This window comes from Mauremys mutica, chromosome 1 (genome assembly GCF_020497125.1).
Source record: "Mauremys mutica isolate MM-2020 ecotype Southern chromosome 1, ASM2049712v1, whole genome shotgun sequence".
In the NCBI taxonomy this organism is placed as follows: domain Eukaryota; kingdom Metazoa; phylum Chordata; order Testudines; family Geoemydidae; genus Mauremys; species Mauremys mutica.
Window position 1 is genome coordinate 206,867,473 of NC_059072.1, and position 16,719 is coordinate 206,884,191.

General features: G+C 41.9%; 1 protein-coding gene across 11 annotated transcripts in view; it reads left to right on the forward strand.

Moving 5' to 3' along the window:
- PDE9A (phosphodiesterase 9A) overlaps window positions 1-16,719 on the forward strand; it is a 98,363-nt gene that overhangs the window by 41,771 nt on the left and 39,873 nt on the right. For 6 of the 11 annotated variants that reach the window (XM_045002556.1, XM_045002557.1, XM_045002555.1 and 3 more), the window contains 3 exons: window positions 4,341-4,395; window positions 5,257-5,327; window positions 16,218-16,302. In XM_045002556.1, the coding sequence (XP_044858491.1) occupies window positions 4,341-4,395; window positions 5,257-5,327; window positions 16,218-16,302 (211 nt within the window). Of the gene's footprint in view, window positions 1-2,360; window positions 2,383-4,340; window positions 4,396-5,256; window positions 5,328-15,323; window positions 15,355-15,463; window positions 15,667-15,915; window positions 15,936-15,966; window positions 16,107-16,217; window positions 16,303-16,719 lie in introns of those variants that run through there. The other 5 variants (XM_045002563.1, XM_045002558.1, XM_045002564.1 and 2 more) reach the window with 5 other exon arrangements.

The window sequence follows — 16,719 nt, forward strand, 5'->3', positions numbered from 1 at the left end:
GAATGTAGAAGTAGGTTATCTCCCAAGCAATGTCAACAACAAATACATCTTCCATGTTTACTTTTTAGATTTACCTCACTTAATCCAAAACTTTGGACACATTTATGTTTAATATTATTTCAAATGCTCCATCTTACTTTAATTTGCATTCGTGCTACAGACTCTTGTCTAGTCAAAGTTATTTCTTTTTCATATATATTTATAGTTTACTGAATGTCAGTAAATACAGCTCAAAAACCAAACCAAATGCCAGCAAAGGATATCAAGGCCAGTGAGGATCATAACATTTCTGACGAGAGTTAAGGGGTACCATTTTTAATAGTACCTAAATTACTTTTGAAAATGATGCTTAGGCGTGTAAATCATTTAAATGCTTTAAAAATGTTTACCTAAGATTTCCTTTTAGAATTATAGGCCTGTTCTACTTTAAAATGTCTATTGCTGATTTCTTCTCTATTGGTTACATTACATTTGGATAAATAGCCCAAAACAAAGAGTTTGGGATGGAGCCTCAATTGGTGCAAACTGTCATAGGTCCATTGATTTCTATGGAGATATGACACTTGATATCAGCTGAGGATCTGCCCTTAAACATTTTTATATATATATAATATGTGCATGTGTGGGTGTACATATAGATGATAGAGATAAATGATAGATCTATGTGTGTAGATAAAGGTGATGGATATAGCTTCTGCAGCTATACTAGGGAGGATATAATTTGGCTGTCACTTTTCATGCTTCAGGGCATAAGCATAATTAAAAAATAATGTCCCTATAATATGGCATTTCATAACTAGAGCAGTTACTCACTGTCAGGAATAGAAAGGATACTAGACAAGTTGGATCAAGGGTCTTCCCCAGTATGGTAGTTCTTAGTTTTTATTGCAAGAATTATTTACTGGAAATTGTCAAAGGCAAGTATATCCTGAATATCTTTCATTCCGTCAAACATCAGCGTCTTGGAAAGTTGCTCCTTACTTATCTGTCTTAAGGTTTGCTATCATGTCAACCACTTCAGTACAGTACTAAGCATTGTAAAGCCAAGGTACAGTGTGAACCTTTCCTATGTGTCTAAAATGTACTTGCAGTAGTTGTCTTGTCATAAAGAATAGTAAAGGGCTAGAATTCTCTCCTGCAGTAAGAATTAGTCTCAGTGTTTGGTGTAGTGCTTTCCTGCCATTGCAGAATTAGCAATTTGTTTTACGTGTGAACATGGACACCACTTCTGTAGGTTTTAGGCTGTTTTTAATATGTACAAAAGCAAGGGATTTTACTTGCTGTTTTCTAGCTAACTGGTCAAATCACTCAGTGCTGTCTAGGGTTGCCAACTTTTTACTCACACAAAACCAAACACCCTAGCCCCACCCCTTCCCCAGGCCCCACCCCTGCTCACTACATTCCCCCTCCCTCAGTGGCTCACTCTCCTCCTCCCTCACTCACTTTCACTGGGCTGGAGCAGGAAGCTGGGGTGTGGGAAGGGGTGAGGGCTCTGGCTGGGGGTACGAGCTCTGTGGTGGGGCCGGCGATGAGAGGTTTGGGGTACAGGAGGGGGCTCCAGGCTGGGGCAGGAGTTTGGGGTTCAGGGTGTGGGAGAGGGCTCTGGGTTGGGGTTCAGGAGGGGGCTGTGTGTTTGGGGGGCTTATGGCTGGGGCAGGGGGTTGGGGTTCAGGGTTTGGGTGTGGACTTACCTCAGGAAGCTCCCGGTCAGTGGCACAGCGGGGCTAAGGCAGGCTCCCTGCCTGTCCTGGCTTCATGCCGCGCTGCGCCCCGGAAGCAGCCAGGAGGTCCAGGTCCTAGGTGGGGGAGCCAGGAGGTGCCACACACTGCTCTCACCTGCAGGCACCACCCCCTCAGCTTCCATTGCCCATGGTTCCCAGCCAATGGGAGTGCGGAGCCAGTGCTCAGGGCTGGGGCAGTGCGCTGAGCCCCTGGCCCACCCGCCTAGGAGTCGGACCTGCTGGCGTTTGCGGAGCGCAGCGCTGAGCCAGGACAGATAGGGACTAGCCTGCCTTAGCCCCGCAGCACCCCCGACCAGACTTTTAATGGCCTGGTCAGCGGTGCTGACCAGAGCCACCAGGTTCCCTTTTCTACCGGGCATTCCAGTCGAAATCTGAACGCCTGGCAACCCTAGTGCCATCCTATCATTTATAGCTTGACTTCCTTTTCAATGTCTTGTGTCGGGCCCTCTAGAAAATTAAAATCGGATTCTTGGAGTAAAGCTAATAGAGTAAATTAATACACTGACTGGCTTTTCTTGTTTGGGGACCTGAATTTTAATCCTAGTTTGGATTACAAAAGCAAATGAATATAGTGGTCTCCTCTCCTCCTGCAGACAAGTTTAAAAACAAAACCACTGCAGAACTAGCAGTCTCTGGGGAAGTAAGTAAAAGAGATTTGCAAGTCAGGCATGAGGTCCATTTACTATGTCGCGTGGGAGAAACTTTCACTACAGCTGTTTGCACTCTACCTGATTTAAGATCATGCTACTAGTCAATAACTTTCATGAGCACTAAATTTACCTGAAAATTTTTAAAGAAAAAACAAACAAACTGGAGGATCTAGTGGTTTCCTAGGTCTCCAGAAAGGTCAAGATTTTATATTTCCTGTAATGCAGTTTATTTCCACATTGTAGTTAAGCACAATGGAGGACAGGCCAATATTTGGGGAGTGTTTTTGCAGGCAGTGGCTGAAATGAACAACAGACTCCACAGTCAACCAGCCAGCTCCGACTCTGCAAAATGACCTTATTTAGCAATGGTGTGTTATGCCCTTTTAAAGAAGACACTTCTGATACTATTACCTACCCTAGAATACAGCACGGTTATGGAATGACAGTTCCTAGATTTAAGAAGTTACTGAACTTTGCTGCTTTTGACAGTCCGTGCCAAAGATAGGACTACAGTGTGATCCCAAGCTGTGCTTTAGCCACGCTGAAGCATTAACATGTTGTTACTGGGTTCTTCACATGGTGTGTTTATAGTGTAAATGCAACCTGTGTGAACCAGAAGGAAGAAAGTGGGCCACGATTTTCAAAAGCAATTAGTGATTTTGGGTGTTTCCAGTTTTGGGTGTCCACCCTGAGACACCTGAAAGGGGCCTAATCGTCAGAGGATAGGTGCAGAATTCTTTCTGGAAATCAGATATTTTTCAGATATCTCAAGTTGGGCGTCCCAAAATGACCAGCCTCTCCTGAAAACCTTAGCTGTAACCTGTAGCCAGGGGACATGAGACTGTGGTAGAACCAAGGAAGTAGCAAGTACAGTGAAAGGCACCATCACTGGCATATCTACGTTCCATTCCAAAACGAATGGTTACATTCAAGGCACCAGAATAGCTGCTTTGCTATATGTTTCTTTGATGCAGACCCACAACAAAAACAGGACAGACACAGGGATGGATTTTAAGCCAAAGGCTACAAATCTTATTAAACTTTAACAGAGGGGAGGGATGCTACCCACCATCACCCCTGCTCGCCTATACCAGGCATTTAGTTGGTTCCAGTGCAAGATTTCTAGGGCTCCTACCAGATCACTCATAACTCAGCGTAGGCACTCCTCAGCCTACCCCCCGGGACTCAGCTCATTCTGAGTCCCAGCACAATGTACTCCCACAAGGGGAACAAAGGGTGCAGCAGGGTGGGGACTCTGCCCGCAAGGGCCCCAAGGTCTCACTTTGTCCCAAAAACCCATCGCCAAAATCCTAGGTCTCTTCTCTCTGGGAACTGTTTATTTTATCCTTGCAACCATGTGGGAAACCAGCTGCAAATTGTGACGAATCAACAACTCAATCAAAGTGCCCCCGTTAAGTACCAAATGCATTCCTACTTAACCCACTGTGGCTTGAAGGTGCTGCAAAGAAGCCAAAAAATTCTCTGGTCCTCTGCTAGTTGGCCCATGGGAGAAAAAAAATCTTTCCTGACCCCCGCTAAACAGATGATCAGCTAGGCCTGCAGCATCTCTCAGACCAGGTTCCCATTCCTAGTTCAGGGTGGGTAGCGTGGGGCTGCAGGAATGAAGTCCAAAGAGGCTCCACATGGCTCCCCATTCCAGGTTAAATTCTGGGAGCTGGGGAATGCTAGCCAATCAGCACCCTTTTCCCCTCCAACTGGCCAATATGTGCCAGAGACTCCAAGGGAGAGGTCCTTCTGTGAGTAGCTCCCTACGTCACTGCTGGGACTGTCCCCCTTCACTGATGGCTCCATCAAGTTCCCTCACATGTCGCAGCAGGTGGGTGGCATTTGCCAAGCCCTAAAGTTGAAGTAATGCATACAGTGTCAGACTTCACTGCCTTCTTTTTCTGTGTTGCCTACTATGTTTTCCCATTATTTTGTTTTTTAGAGAAAGAGGAATTGTTCCAGAGTGTACTGACACAGATTGCCGAACAATTCTCAAGGTAAAAACTTTACATCATTGTTATGAATGCAAAGTTCTGTTTCTTTTATTGACACCGGCTAAGGCTTTCAAAGGGGGCTAAAGAAGTGAGACACCCAACTTCCACTGGAATTCAAAGGGAGTTGGGCACTTCATGCCCTTAGAACTCTTGACAATTCCAGCCTTACTGCCGGACTCAGCCCATACAACTCCCATTGACTGCAATGAGGAGATGCACAAGGCTTATGCCAAGATGGAATTTGAATGGTATTTGCACAAGAAATGAAAGGTTAATTGATTTAATTGTGCTTCCATCATCTTATTGGCAGCAAAAAAAAGTGCATCTTTGTTTAGTTTTGTAGGCTCAACACTTGTTTATCGATTTTAATGTGCACATTTTTCTTCCATCAGATAACAATTCTGAATGTTTTTACAGATGCTTATTTTATCCTCACTGCCTTCAGTAAGAGGGATCAATTCTGCTATATCTCTGTAAGCCACCAATATGATTGAAAGAAAAAAGAGCTTCAAAGGTGTACAAATGCCTGTATGCTGGTCTTGAAGCACCATCAATTTAGTTTTGCTTCCCTGAGGGGCATGATAACAAGTATCTGCTGGAAGATGGGGTATGACTTCATTTTCTCAGAGCCATAACTATAGCATTCTCTTTTCATATACATGGACTCTCCAAAGCCTTTGAAGGTGCACATCTTTCTTCAAGGCTGTACATTCAGCACAGATTTTGCTGTTCTTTACTTGACGTTAAATGTCATTCCTTGGTCTACCCTTTGAAACTGATGTGCGGTTTCTATTACAAACTCTTTTCTTTATTGTATACATATAGATACAAATGTGTATTTCATATCTGACTTTTTTTTCCCAGGGTGTTTAAAATCAATGAACTGAAAACTGAAGTAGCAAATCACTTGGCAATGCTGGAGAAAAAAGTTGAACGTAAGTGTCCTTAATTTTGTAACAAAATTAGGAATTACTATATATAAAATTGCCATCTGTTTAATTATAATACAAGGGTCTGGTAGCATTGCCCATTATTCAAGTCTCCTGACACTTCTCATTATATCACCCTGTTTTCAATTACTTATAAATTTACAAGACTTCAGATATTTGGGCTGAAATTTTCCATGCTGGGTCTTTGCCTGAGGCTGAATTGTTCTGGAAAAAAAGTTCAGGCATTTCCAAGAAGAAGGCTAGGGGAAAATATGGTGTTTTGTCCATGTTAAAAAAATTCTGGTGACCTTTTCCTTGACAAGCTCTAGCGCCCTTATGCTTTGGAGAAAGGGACTTGAAATATGTCAGGATGTGCCTTTTTCTGTCCCTATGAATATTTGCCCGAATTTGGACAAGTAATAAGCCTTTGAAAAATCACAGTTTGCACATGCTCAGTAGAGACTGCTTCAATTTTAGCTGCTAAATTCCCCAAATATTCCATCTTTATTGAGTATGCTCCGGTCCAGGGATTAGCAGGATTTTCTGTACAATTGTAGTTCTGAGCAGGGCCAGACACTGAAACTGAGGGCAGACAGCTTGTCTCACCACACCCTTCTGCTGCTAATGACAAGGTAGCATGTAGGAAGAAGATGCCTAATTTGAATGTGGAGGGGACAAGAGCCTCACTTGCAGGGGAGGCAGAGGGAGCAGATGATGACAAGGAGCCTGTGGGAAGACTGGGACTGGAGACTGGCAGAGGGAAGAGGGAAACAGAGACTGGAAGTTGAAGGGCAGACTGATAGCTAGGGAGGGAAACAGGAGGGGACTGGGAGCCAGTAGATTCAGGGGCTGCTGAGATGGAAGAGAAGCTGTAGGGGGGACTGGGACTGGATGGACAAGGAGACTGGGACTGGGAACCAATGGAACCAGGATAAGGAGATGTGGGAGGAGGGGAGACCGATCTGACAAAGAGCTGGGCTATGGAGGAGAACTGAGAGTGGCCCTGGAAGTGGGGGAGAGACTGGTACAGAGAGTCCAAAGAGTTGAGACTTCGAGTCGCTAAGGAAGGAGATTGGGCCTGGGAGGAGAAGCCAGAGGAGTGGAGGCTTGGATGGGAATGAGGAGCAAGGGATGGGGACGAGAGGGCTGGGACAGGGACATGTTGGAGGGGATGGGGTAGGAGGGTCATGTTATGGGGGACAGACATAAGTTTGTGCTCACCACAGCACACTCCCGTCCAGAGCCTGACATGGAACCAAGGATTCCTGAGTCTCACCTTTCCTCTGCTGCCAGCAAATATCTGTGAAACCCATTGGCAAAGTGTCCTGTCCCCCTCTTCTGCTGGTCCACATGGAAGATGACAACCTACTACTATTGGTTAGTCTATCAACTCAAGTGGCAGAGTTCTGTGAGGTGGATCTAAAGGTTCCAGTCCAGCTAATGACCCATGTTGATGTCAATAAGATGCCACATGATGGAATTTCTGGTTTTTCTGTTTGCTTTTTTAAAACCTAGGAAATTACACACACACACACACACAACACTATGTTAACAGAACAATATAAGGTTGCAAAGTCAAGCACTCAAAAGTTAGGAAATGCCAGAATTAAGGTGGCTTGTGCTACGTTAATTCAGCATCCTTGTGTGTATGCGTTATGATACAGTCCTTAATAACATGATCACATTTTATTTTATTTTTCTGCAGGACACCTGTCTCATTTAGTACACGGGATAGACCTGCTCTGGAGAGGAATCAGGGCTGTGTAGTAAAAGAAAATGTTGTCCGTTGGACTTCTGCTTTATTTGTTACAGAAGTTGGAAGGTGTGTAGTGAATGAGACAGGGGACTGCAGGAAGAGGAAGGATGGTTTCATGGTTACAATAGTGAATGCTGGCTTGGAGAATTAGATTCTGTCCCTTCCTCTGCCACAGAGCAAGTTCACTTTTCAAAGGTGATCAGCAATAGTGTGTCCCTCCTTTTCTGGATTCCTGACTTGAGACCTTGGGATCTGATTTACAGAAGTGCTGAGAATTCAGAGCTGCGACAGCAGTCAATGGGAGGTGTAAGGTGAACATATAAAGTGGTACAGAATGCTAAGCACTCTGAAAAATGAGGTCCTGGGCATCTCAAATTGGGCACCGAAACTTAGTGAACCTTAATGAAACTTTTTACCTTAATCTTGCTGTGCTTCCATTCTCTATCTGTAAAATGGAGATAATAATATCCCACTCTCTCACCTTACAGAGGATTGGGAAGATAAAGTAATGTGTGAAGCACTCAGATAACCTAGTGATGAGCGTGAAAACCAATGAGGAAATTAATCATTGTATATTCAGAGGAGGGTTTGAATAGTGTGCAGTAAATCGGGCCTGGGGCCACATAATGAACAATGAAAAGAAAACAAAATATCGAATAGCTGCTCATTAAATGAGCACTGCCCATCCTGTGCACTAAATGAGGAAGAGCGCCTGTGGAAAAAATAGTATGTGATCATGTAATTGAAGACTGTATCATAATGCATACACACAAGGGAGCAGAATTAATTCTGGAATTTCCGATCTTTTAATGCTTCACTGTTCAACTTTAATACTGTACTTTTCAAATATGTTGGCTGTGTGGATGTGGATGTGATAGATATATATTTATAGTGGTGTTTTCACTTTCATGTGAAGTACAATTCCAAAGGATAAGTGCCTACACTCAATAAAGAGAGGATAGTCCTGTAAAATATAGTCTCGTTCCTTGAATTTTTTAGTACTTTTAAAAAAAATAATCAAATGGGGATAGTGTGGTTAAGTTCTTCCATCTTATGTGGTTATGCTGGATATCTGCACAGATCAGAATCCTTGTTATTCATTTACACTCCCTCCCCTTATAGTCAACGTCTTTCATTAATACATTTACCATATATTAAAGAGAATACCATTGAATACTTTCTTCTCATTGAACACTCCATACTTCCCATTATTAGCATTAGGTTTTCAAGGTATTTCCAATATATGTGAAAGTATCTCACTTTCTTTTTCCCTTTCTGTACTCTCACACTGTATGAAATATGGGTCTCACTGAAGTCAAAGGAAAAAGCCTAATTAATATCAATGCAGGTTTTCACCTACTGTGGTTCCTATTCTAGCTGCAACACGCACACTGATTCTGAATATGTAATGTAAGTAAATTGTAAAATACTATATTGTCCATACCAATAAATATACTGCATATATAAAATAGACTACATATATTTTGTGTGACTTCACATGGTTTAGACAACAAAGGCTACATGTGCTTTTTATTAAAGAGGCAGAGGCTTTAAATTATCTTGGCCGAAACTGGAATTGTAAACACAGAACACCCACGCCTTTCATCCCCTGTTTCCTGGTTGCAGATTAAAACACTGCAAGGCTCTATTATTGTTTCTATTCTTCCTTATTGTTTTAACAGTAAAATTATTGTTCTTGCATCCGAAGAAGTGGGTATTCACCCACGAAAGCTCATGCTGCAAAAACATCTGTTAGTCTATAAGGTGCCACAGGATTCTTTGCTGCTTCTTATTGTTCTTAGTTACTCTGCAGCAAGAAAGTAAAGCTCAAAGCAGTATTTTTCTGTATATAGTCCGATTTTTATTTTTTCACCCTGTGTAGTGCATAAAATAGACCTACGGAAGAGAGGGCAATAGGACACATAAAGCACTAGCATACAGCACAGTTTTGACAGGGTCAAGTTCTCATTTATATGCTCCAGAGGCATAGGCACATTTAAGACAGAAATTGACAGAGCCTTCCGCCACACCACAGCTGCAGCAATGCCTCTTCACTCTAGGCTAGTACCAGCAGCTTGCCAGAATCCATGGACCAGAGCAGGGGAGGCCAGCACTTCTGTGGGTCTCCCCATCAAACTGGTATACAGAGCAGGCACCAGAGTGAGTGCTCTATCCAACTATCCCAGCCAGGCAAATGCTTCCTTCTTCCACTGGCTCTCTCCCAGGTGGCTTACTAAACCCCAGCTACAGATGCACTCTGCATGCACAGCCTTTCAGCACTGGCAGGCCAGCTGGAATGGGAGGAGATAACAAAAGGTTGCTGTCACATGGTTCAGGGTCCATTCCAGACCAGTGAGGGGTTATGTCACCACTTGCCCTGCCACCCTGGGTGCCTTACGATGCTTTGCTGCTGTAGCTCCCAGCCTGGGATGCTCACAAGCAGCCTACAAGCATGTAGGTCACACCATGAAGTGTTTATGTGCTAGATAGCCCTGATTCAGCAGCTCTGACACCAGCACCCTGTCTACAGCCCCACTCTAGCTTCCTCCAGCCTTGTTTCCACAAAACTGTGCGCTCTGCAATATCCATCCTTTCCTGGATAGTTCAGAGAAATTATAAGGTTTCTGTGTTCTTCTGAAGACACAAAAGCACATCACAACTTATTAATTTAACGAAAGTAAATGCATTCTTCCATTTAAACACAGCTCTGAGTTGGTTTATAGTTAAAAATTGAAGGAACAATAATCCACACCATGCAGAGTCAAGCACAAGAGTTTATTACGCACAGCGCTGGCGGAGTGTCACTTTGCTTATTAGGCTCAGAGACACTGCAGAACAATTGATTACAATAGATTATATATGGTGCTCATTGGGCAGAGAGAAGCGACGGGGATGGGTTTTCCCAAGCCCTGGATAGGTTCTAGCAGCAAGACAAGATAAGCACAATAAGCCAATGGTCTAAAAGATTACATAATGGCTCCACCCACAGCTCAAAGTAACATATTGCTGACAATCAGGTAATTGTCCTCAAACTATGTCTATTAAAGTGTATAGGTTAAATCCTAATTTTGGGGCCCAGGGGAATGAGGATTTAAAGCAAAAAAGCAGTAATTAGTATTTAACAATAACAATTGTTTATAAATTTACCCTTGGATTTCTGTGGGCTAGGATTGGCATACATTTGTGAGGGGAGAGTGTCATAACTTATGTCAATTATATTAGGCCTCTGTCTGGGATCTGAGGGGTATTGTACCACTATCTTGTCCCTGCATTAGGGAGTAAGCATGAGGCCTTTCTCAGCACTTCATGTGTCTATAACTCGTGATAAGGACGCTCAATTACATTAGAGTTATGCTGACTTCGCTCATTGACTTGAAACACACAAGGTTATCTGTTTACCCCAGCTTTCTCATAGCCATGTATTGCTAGTCCTCATCCGGGCCTATATGAAAAGTTCTTAGAAGAAACTGTAGTTAAGATTCTACATGCTCAGCAAATGGATTTTGGCCCTTCAAAAACAAAAATCAACTTTATTAACAACAGGGCACAGGTTAAGTGATGCAAAATAAAAGGAATAAAGTTAGAAAGGGTTACAAGCAAATAAAAATGAAAACACACATCTAAAAGTCTAAAACTTAATCTAGCAACATTTCTCTCACCAGACATTCTTCTCCCCAGCCATGGCTGATTTTACCTCAGTCAGGACCTTCCACAAAAGTATAAGATGCTGGCTTCCCTTGTCTTCTTAGGTAAAACATCTTTGTCTAAGCAGGTTTTTAACCTGTATTCAGTTTCCAGAGACTTCAAACCCCACCATCTTGGTTGAAGGACCCATCTTTCTCAGTTGGAAGAGCTCTGGCTTCTTGTCTGTCTAGTGATGGGTGCCAAAGATGGCTTCTGTCTTTGCTTGTATCTTGCAAAGTTCAATGAATTTGTTTCAAGAGGAAGGATGGCTTCATGCTGTTCTTCCCTTCCTGTGGGCTTCTCATCCCTCTGTATGTAAATGGGGCTTCTGTTGTTTTGCTTCCACTATGCTTAATTTACATAGGACACAGGTAAATAGCTGCCTTCTCTCCTGTCTGGGGGGGAGGGGCGGGAGTACCTGTTTCTCCCTGTTTGGCCACAGACTGTAAAGCATAATTATCATTAAATATCCAAATTTCCTCATATATTGTAAATATATACATTTCACAATATTAATCACCAGTGTCATTAGCTTTCAGAAAAGACCTTACTCTATACACTTTTATAATACAGTAATATCGATATAATCAGTTGATTCAATTGCTTATCACTTGAGGTTCAGCCCCCCCTGTCTTTATAGACAAGTAAAACTTTACAATGTGTTCTTTGAAAAGTAAAACCCGGACCAAGCTTCTCTCTCCTGCTGGGGCATAGACACCATCCTATCTCTTCCCCGCATTACTCGGCTCGATAGCCCTGTTTACCCAATATGTAACTATGGACTTTCATGGTCTTTGCCTGAAGACCTGTCTGGTCAGAGAATCAAATACACATTCCTTTGTCTGAGGCAGCCTGTGCTTATGCATTGCTTACCAAACACATGGTATTGACCAATGGGAAATCTTGGCAAGTGATTGAAACAAGTAGCAGCATTGTCTCCATCGGGGTATCAAAGTCCATGACAGAAGCTGGTTCCTATAGCTTGAAGAAAAAAGAGCCCATAGGAAACAAGCAGCTCCCAACCAAGATACATACATTTGCAATAAGTGCCAAAGATTATGCAAATCTCTGACTGGACTGTTCAGTCACATGAGACATTGCAAACCATCTACAATGTAGGCTACAATTCAAACCATCTCTCGCAGACGAAAGATGCCAACACACACCAAACACATGTTAAGAATATAATTTTAGCACATACTCATAAGTTTTTGTGCACATCTTTTGCATATACCATGACAGAATATTAATGATCAGTGAGTTATTAGTTTTCCAATGACGAATTGCATGATACCTTTTAGATACAGATTATAACCATAGTGAGTTGGGGCACATTGAATTGGTTGGGTCAGATGAAACGCATTACCTGATACCAGCAAGTCCCTTTTCCTCTGGCACTGGGATGCTTTTAGGGTCACAGTTGCAAACTGTCTTATTTCAGCTACATGGTGAAATAAGTTACATATCTGCAGTACATGGGGCTTGGTAGTTGGATTTGGGAAGCCAGCATTCACAGAACTGACAAATTTTCCCCAGACAAGGCTCCTTCTTAAACTGGGTCTCGCTCCTGATAGAAATAACAACAGATGTGATTATCCAGGGATATTTCTGCTTGAATGGATCAGATCGCATCTCCAACAGCCAGTGTTGGTGAAGAGGTGCTCATTTTTTCCTGTCGACGAGTGCACGCATCTGCTCAGAATTTGACCTCAAGATCTTGCAACTGTGCCAAGTATGCAACATTTTGAAATAATTCCAGGTCTTCGTGTTTTAAGTGTATAAGAGCAATGAGCTGGATCCTGAACTCCTTACTTAGGCAGACTCCCACTGAGTTCAATAAGAGTTATGATCCAGTGCAGAATTCAAGATTTGGCCCAATGCCTTTTTAAACTACAGGGTCTTTTAAAAATGTATTTGTTGCTGCAAATTAATGTAAAGGGCCTTGATCTGTGTGCATAAACAAGGTAGTTTATCATATACAAGTAGTGTGAAGCAAATTACGCTTTTTTTTCAGCTGCTTCCTTTGATCTTGACTTCTACAATGGAGACCAGGTGTTGGCATACAAGGGATGTGAAACGTATAAATGGGTGCCAAGTGGACACCTACAGGGTGTAACTGACTAAAGTGTGTAAGGCCTTGTCTACACAGGAAAATTTTCTCAGTATAATCCAATGTATTTATACTTGGGCAACCCTCATTGGGACACTCCTATTCTGGTATAAGAGCGACTTTTCCTTTTCTTACATTGCTTGGGAAGGGTTTACAGCTAACCCCCACTCCCCACCCCCAACCCATTTTTATGCTGAAATAAAAGTGGGGAGTAATATCTCTAAAATTATACCTGTAAAACTTCCCCGTGTAGATAAGCGCTTAGTTAAGACAGCAAAGCATCCTGCAGTAGAATAGATGGCCTTAAACAAGAAGTATACAAGGGTGCAACTGTGAATCCCAAAGGCGCATGACCCAGGGTGCACCTGAACAAAATGCACAACCACATCATGTCAGGAGGAAGAAAAATGACACTTTTGTCAATGTCCTCCTCCCCTGCTCAAAGGTCTATCACGTCACAGTAGTTATTAGACAGTTTGGCAACCATAACTGAAATTCATTATCTGAAAAGGACACCTAAAGGAATGACATCTTAGGCCATGAGTGAGCTCAAACCACTTTATCTATCTATCATTGGTGCATGGTTGATGGCATTACATTTAAGGACCATAAAGTATTTCACAAATGTAAAGTGAGGGCAGAATCTGGCCCTGCCTCTCAACTTAAACCACTGTTACATGTGATTGTACAATGCTAACAAAATTAATTTCATGACCACAAATTAATTTCATGACCGTTTCAGGCCTGTCCAAAAGTTCTTACAAAACCTCTGTAAGTAAGGAGAAGAACACTTAATTTTTTTTTATTTTAAAAACACCCTTTAAAAAAAGAATTATATTAGTTTTCTGCTCCAGTGTTGATGGTGAGCAGGTTTTAGGAAAGCTGAAGAGCACTGTGACCGGGGTCCCATGGGAGCCAACTGAGGTCACTCAGTTAGGGTGAACTGCAAAGAATGGGGCAGACAATCCCCAAAATTGGTGGATAATTCAATACTTAGATTTACCCAGCCAGCACAAAACAGCTTCTATAATACCTCACTGGTTACCCAGAAGCCAACAACACAGTTCCCTTATAGTAACCCAGCCTCAGGCCTCCACCCAGATACCCAAGTCAAGTATGATGAGGATTACTGAAAATCTTATTCATCATATAAAAAAGTTCTACCAATCCCAAGGGACTGGACACATTACCTCCCAGGTTAATGAATATTCCCGATCTTACCCAAATACACACTTACAGCCAATTCTTATTAACTAAACTAAAATGTATTAAAAAAGAAAACAGAGAGAGTATTGGTTAAAAGATCAGTATATAAACAGACATGAGTACAATTCTTGAGATTCAGATTCAAAGCAGAGATGGTGTGCTTTGTAGTTGCAAAGAGTTCTTTCAGAATTAGTTCACAGGTTATAATCCAGTGTTTATATTCAGGGCTATCCAGTCAGAACTGGGATCTCAGTCCTTATGGCTTAGGCTTCTCCTGCCTGAAGCCTCACGCAGATCTGAGATCAAAAGGATTGGGACCCAAATATCCTTATATAGTTTCAGGCCTTCTTGTGACAGCTCAGAATCCTTAGGCGAACAATAGGCACTCATGGGGACTTTTAAGTGGACCCAGTTCCTAAGCATCACCAGTAATTATCCACACAGATTAACATAAGGCAATTTCCTGTTTTTCCACCATTCACAGATGAGTTGCTATACCTTTCAAAGAAAGATGAATACAGCAATATCCTATGTTTACAGTTCATTTAAATGTTAAGATGTCCTTTTAATCTCTGAATTAACAGAATACAGCATAGACAGGGACTGTTTGATTACATTGTTGACCTCTACCAATATATATGTAAAAACACAAACGTTATCTCCCTATATGTTGTTAAGGGTTGAATTTGAGTCATTTATCCTGCAAGATGCTTAACCCTTTCCAGTCATGCGTCACAGAGGTCATCATACCAGTGTATGAGACAGGAAGTGCAGCTGACTACCAACAAAGCAGTAAAATTGAGCATCCACCAAGTGCTGTCAAAAGCACATCAAAAAAACACTGAATTAAATAAACCTTTTTTCTCTCATCCCTTTCAGCTCTAATCATCTTCAGGGTTACTCCTAACAATATTAAGTACAAAATGTTCAGATGGAAATGTGATTTTTCAGGTCCCTTTTGTCAAACATGAATTATTTTCAGAACCCTCTCCTTTTCCTCTTCTCATATGTAATAGTCTGGACTGAGCTTGTGTATCCCTTGTGTTTTTCCCCTTCCCACACCCAAAAGCAATAACTGTCGTTACTAGCAATTAGATGAAATCTGAGTTCTCTGCTGATCTACAGGGTTATGTCCCTCCCAAGCAATTTTTCATCACTTGCATGTTATGCTATGGGTGGGTAGGATGATGACTATTTTAAGAGAGAGTGGATGAATACTGATCCTACAGTTAAAAGTTCCCTTGAGTTTCCTGCACATCAGCTCATCTACGTAAGCAGTGAGTACAGTAAACAAATGAGCTGTGGCATGATCACACTGTGAATGATATGCACTTAATAAATGGTTTGGTATTGTGTCCTTGAGTATGTTGGTAGCCTGAGAGTGAGAAGGGAGGAAGCTACACGCATTGGACCTGTGCGAGGCTCTCAAGGCTGCATGGAATGAAACAAGCTGCAACATAAGGACAAACTTTCTGCCTTGTGGTGCTTATAATACATACAGAGGAGAGGATAGTATTTCCTGTGCTGTATGCAACAATAACCCTGGATTGCACAACAACTTATCCACAAGGAATTATGACATATTTTAGGTACTTAGCTGAAATAAAATTATTTCTAAGTGCCAAGACATTTTTAAAATGTCTATTTTTGGTTTCTCTGTATCCAGGCATGCCTCTCAAAGTCTCCTATTGCTCCTTGGGGAACTTTTTAAATTAAAACCTTTTATCTTAATGGGAATTTGAATTCTAGCAGGACATTTTTGTGACTGTACTGTCTGGCAATCTTATCACATCACTGGAGCATTTCTTTGCCAACTAGTTTCTTTGATTAGTGGTCTGAGGAAGAGGGGGTGAAAAAGGTAACAGAGCTGTAGACTGTTGCTAACTATTCTGAAAAGATCAGATGCTATGGCCATTTTGTGAATTAAAACTCTTGAGCTCATTTCAAAAATTGGCAACAGAAAATTCTTATGGATTTTAAAGCTACATGGTGTCAGTAGCTCCTGCACGTATGGGAACTGGTGCAGCATGTAAGAACCTGTTGGCTCACTGGATAACCCCACTGTTACAAGCCTTTTGAAATTCTGCACAATTAATGTTTCTCCATGGTAACACCCCTGTTGTTTTTGCTTTGTTGACAGTGGAAGGACTGAAAGTAGTAGAGATCGAGAAATGCAAGAGTGACATTAAAAAAATGAGGGAGGAAATGGCAGCAAGAAGCACCAGGTAAGTTCTGCTTCAGTTACCATTGGGGAAAAGAAAAATCCAGCAGGATTTCTGGATTCAAACTCTGGTGAAGTAATTCCATTGAATTTAGTCATTCTGGTTTTTTAAACACAGAAGCAAAGCAGCAGCTCAGTGCTGAGCATGGCATTGGCTTCATTTGCAAAGACTGTGGTTTCATTTAAGAATTTATGGAAATTCAGTAGTTAAAAAAGCTGGTTCCAGATGACTGAAAGAAAAATCTTCTTGCAGACAGAGATTAATGTCTTGTTTGTTCTGTGTTCAGCCATCCAGTCATAGGAATTTTGCACCAAGTTTTATGCAGCAAGAGAAACTTCTGTCAAAGAAAACATTTATTTTGTAAGAGGCTAGTATTCTAATTAGCTCCACTAAGTTTTAAAATGTAAGTTGGGAAAATAT